Consider the following 2,694-nt stretch of genomic DNA (forward strand, 5'->3'; position numbering starts at 1 on the left):
TGAGCCGGGAAAGGGACAAAACATCCACCGGGAGCTCGGAGCTGGGGGACCCTGAGCAGATTCAGGGTGCGGAGAAACCCCACAAATGCTCGGAATGCGGGAAGAGCTTCAGGTGGAGCTCGAACCTGCAGCGCCACCGGCGCCTCCACACCGGGGAAAAACCCTTTAAATGCGAAGAATGCGGAAAATGTTTCAGCAGCAGCTCCAACCGCAACTCGCACCAGCGCAGCCACAGCCGGGAGCGGCCCTACGAGTGCGGGGAGTGCGGGCAGAGCTTCCGCTGGAGCTGCTACCTGACGGTGCACCGGCGCATCCACAGCGGGGAAAAACCCTAYAAATGTAAAGAATGCGGGGAAAGTTTCCCCCGCAGCTCCGGGCTGAGCGTTCACCGGCGMATCCACACCGGGGAGAAACCKTAYGAGTGYGRGGAGTGCGGGCAGAGCTTCAGCACCGGCTCGCACCTCAGGGTTCACCGGCGCGTTCACAGCGGGGAAAAACCCTATAAATGTGAGGAGTGCGGGAGGGGGTTCAGCTGCAAGTCCAACCTGACGGTGCACCGGAGGAAACACAGCGGGGAGCGGCCGTATGAGTGCGGGGAGTGCGGGCAGAGCTTCACCGATAGCTCCGGGTTGAAAGTGCACCGGTTCAGCCACACGGGGAAAAAACCCTATAAATGCGGGGAGTGCGGGAAGGGATTCGGGACCAGCGCGCAGCTGATGAAACACCAGCGGGTTCACAGCGGGGAGAAACCCTACGTGTGCGGGGATTGCGGGAGGGGATTCACGCAGAGCTCCTCCCTCATCCATCACCGCCGCATCCACACCGGGGAAAAACCCTACAAATGTGGGGAATGCGGGAAAAGCTTCCGCGGCAGCTCCGATCTGCTGCTGCACCAGCGGATCCACACGGACGAGCGGCCGTTCCGCTGCCCCGAGTGCGGGAAGGGGTTCAGGCACAATTCCTACCTGGCCCGGCACCGGAGGATTCACACCGGGGAGAAACCCTACAAGTGTGGGGTTTGTGGGAAGAGATTCTCGGATCGTTCGGCTTTTAACCGGCACCGGCGGACTCACCGGGGAGGGGAGAGCTGAGGGGCTCCATCCTTCCTGGTCTTGGATTTCTTTGCATTTTTGTTTTTTTCCAAACACCCAAAATTGGGTAAAAATAAAGGTTTTGAGTAAAAGCGTGGTTGGGGTCAAGTCCTCACTGAGGGGCTCCATCCTTCCTGGACTTGGATTTTTTTGTATTTTTGGTTTTTTCCAAACACCTAAAATTGGGTAAAAAATAAAGGTTTTGAGTAAAAGCATGGTTGGGGTCAAGTCCTCACTGAGGGGCTCCACCCATCCTCGACTTGGATTTCTTTGTATTTTTGGTTTTTCTGAACACCCAAAATTGGGTAAAAAATAAAGGTTTTGAGCAAAAGCGTGGTTGGGGTCAAGTCCTCACTGAGGGGCTCCATCTGTCCTGGACTTGGATTTCTTTGCATTTTTTGTTTTTATTCCAAATACCCAAAATTGGGTAAAAAGAAAGGTTTTGAGCAAAAGCGTGGTTGGGGTCAAGTCCTCACTGAGGGGCTCCATCCATCCTGGACTTGGATTTCTTTGTATTTTTGGGGATTTTTTCTAAACACCAAAAATTGGGTAAAAAATAAAGGTTTTGAGTAAAAGCGTGGTTGGGGTCAAGGGGGGTAAGGGGGGTGTTGGGTTTGAGGGATTTTTTGGGGTTTCTGAGGTCTTTGGGAACCCCGGGCTGGGGATAAGGGGGGGTCACTCGGGGGGTGTTGGTTTTGAGGGATTTTTGGGGTTTCTGAGGTCTTTGAGGACCCCATGAGAGCCCGGTGGAGGAACAAGGTTTCCCCCTGCCCTGGACCCGTCCCCGTGTCCTCTTTGTCCCTGTTCTGTGTTCCCATTCCTGGTCCCACATTCCCGGTGTCATTCCCCTATTCCTGTTCCCAGTCCCGTTCCCATTCCCTGTCCCATTCTCTATTCCTAGTCCCAGTCCCAGTCCCATGTTCCCATTCCCGATCCCATTCCCTATTCCTATTCCTGGTCCCATTCCCGGTCCCGTTCCCATTCCCATTCCCAGTTCCATTCCTGTTCCCGATCCCATTCCCTTTCCCATTCCCGGTCCCATTCCCAGTCCCTGTCCCGTTTTCCTATTCAATATCCCACATTCCTTATCCCATTCCCGGTCCCATTCCCTATTCCTATTCCCGTTTCCGTTCCCATTCCCAGTCCTCTGTTCCCATTCCCTGTCCCATTCCCATTCCCTGTTCCCATCCCTGATCCCATTCCCCTTCCCGGTCCCATTCCCTATTCCTATTCCCGATCCCATTCCCGTTCCTATTCCCGGTCCCATTCCCGTCCCCATTCCCATTCCCGGTCCCGTTCCCGGTTCCATTCCTGTTCCTGATCCCATTCCCGGTCCCATTCCCATTTCCTGATCCCATTCCCGGTTCCATTCCCTGTCCCATTCCCTATTCCTATTCCCATTCCCGTTCCCATTCCTATTCCCTGTACCGGTCCCATTCCCGGTCCCTGTCCCGTTTTCCTATTCAATATCCCATATTCCTTATCCCATTCCCGGTCCCATTCCCGTCCCCATTCCCATCCCCATTCCCGTCCCCATTCCCGGTCCCATTCCCGGTCCCATTCCCGTCCCCATTCCCGTTCCCGGTCCCATTCCCATTCCCGT

At 55.1% G+C, this 2,694-nt stretch overlaps 1 protein-coding gene across 1 annotated transcript; it reads left to right on the forward strand.

The window, feature by feature from the left end:
- Positions 1-5: 5 nt before the first annotated feature.
- LOC130588423 (zinc finger protein 239-like) lies at positions 6-1,656 on the forward strand (the record flags this gene model as incomplete). Its single annotated transcript, XM_057389347.1, has 1 exon — positions 6-1,656. A coding segment is annotated over one exon (1,086 nt), but the record flags the coding sequence as incomplete, so codon positions are not given.
- Between the last annotated feature and the right edge of the window lie 1,038 nt (positions 1,657-2,694).

This window comes from Malurus melanocephalus, unplaced genomic scaffold (genome assembly GCF_030028575.1).
Source record: "Malurus melanocephalus ecotype Western Australia unplaced genomic scaffold, MMel_1.1 scaffold_4941, whole genome shotgun sequence".
NCBI classification, from domain to species: domain Eukaryota; kingdom Metazoa; phylum Chordata; class Aves; order Passeriformes; family Maluridae; genus Malurus; species Malurus melanocephalus.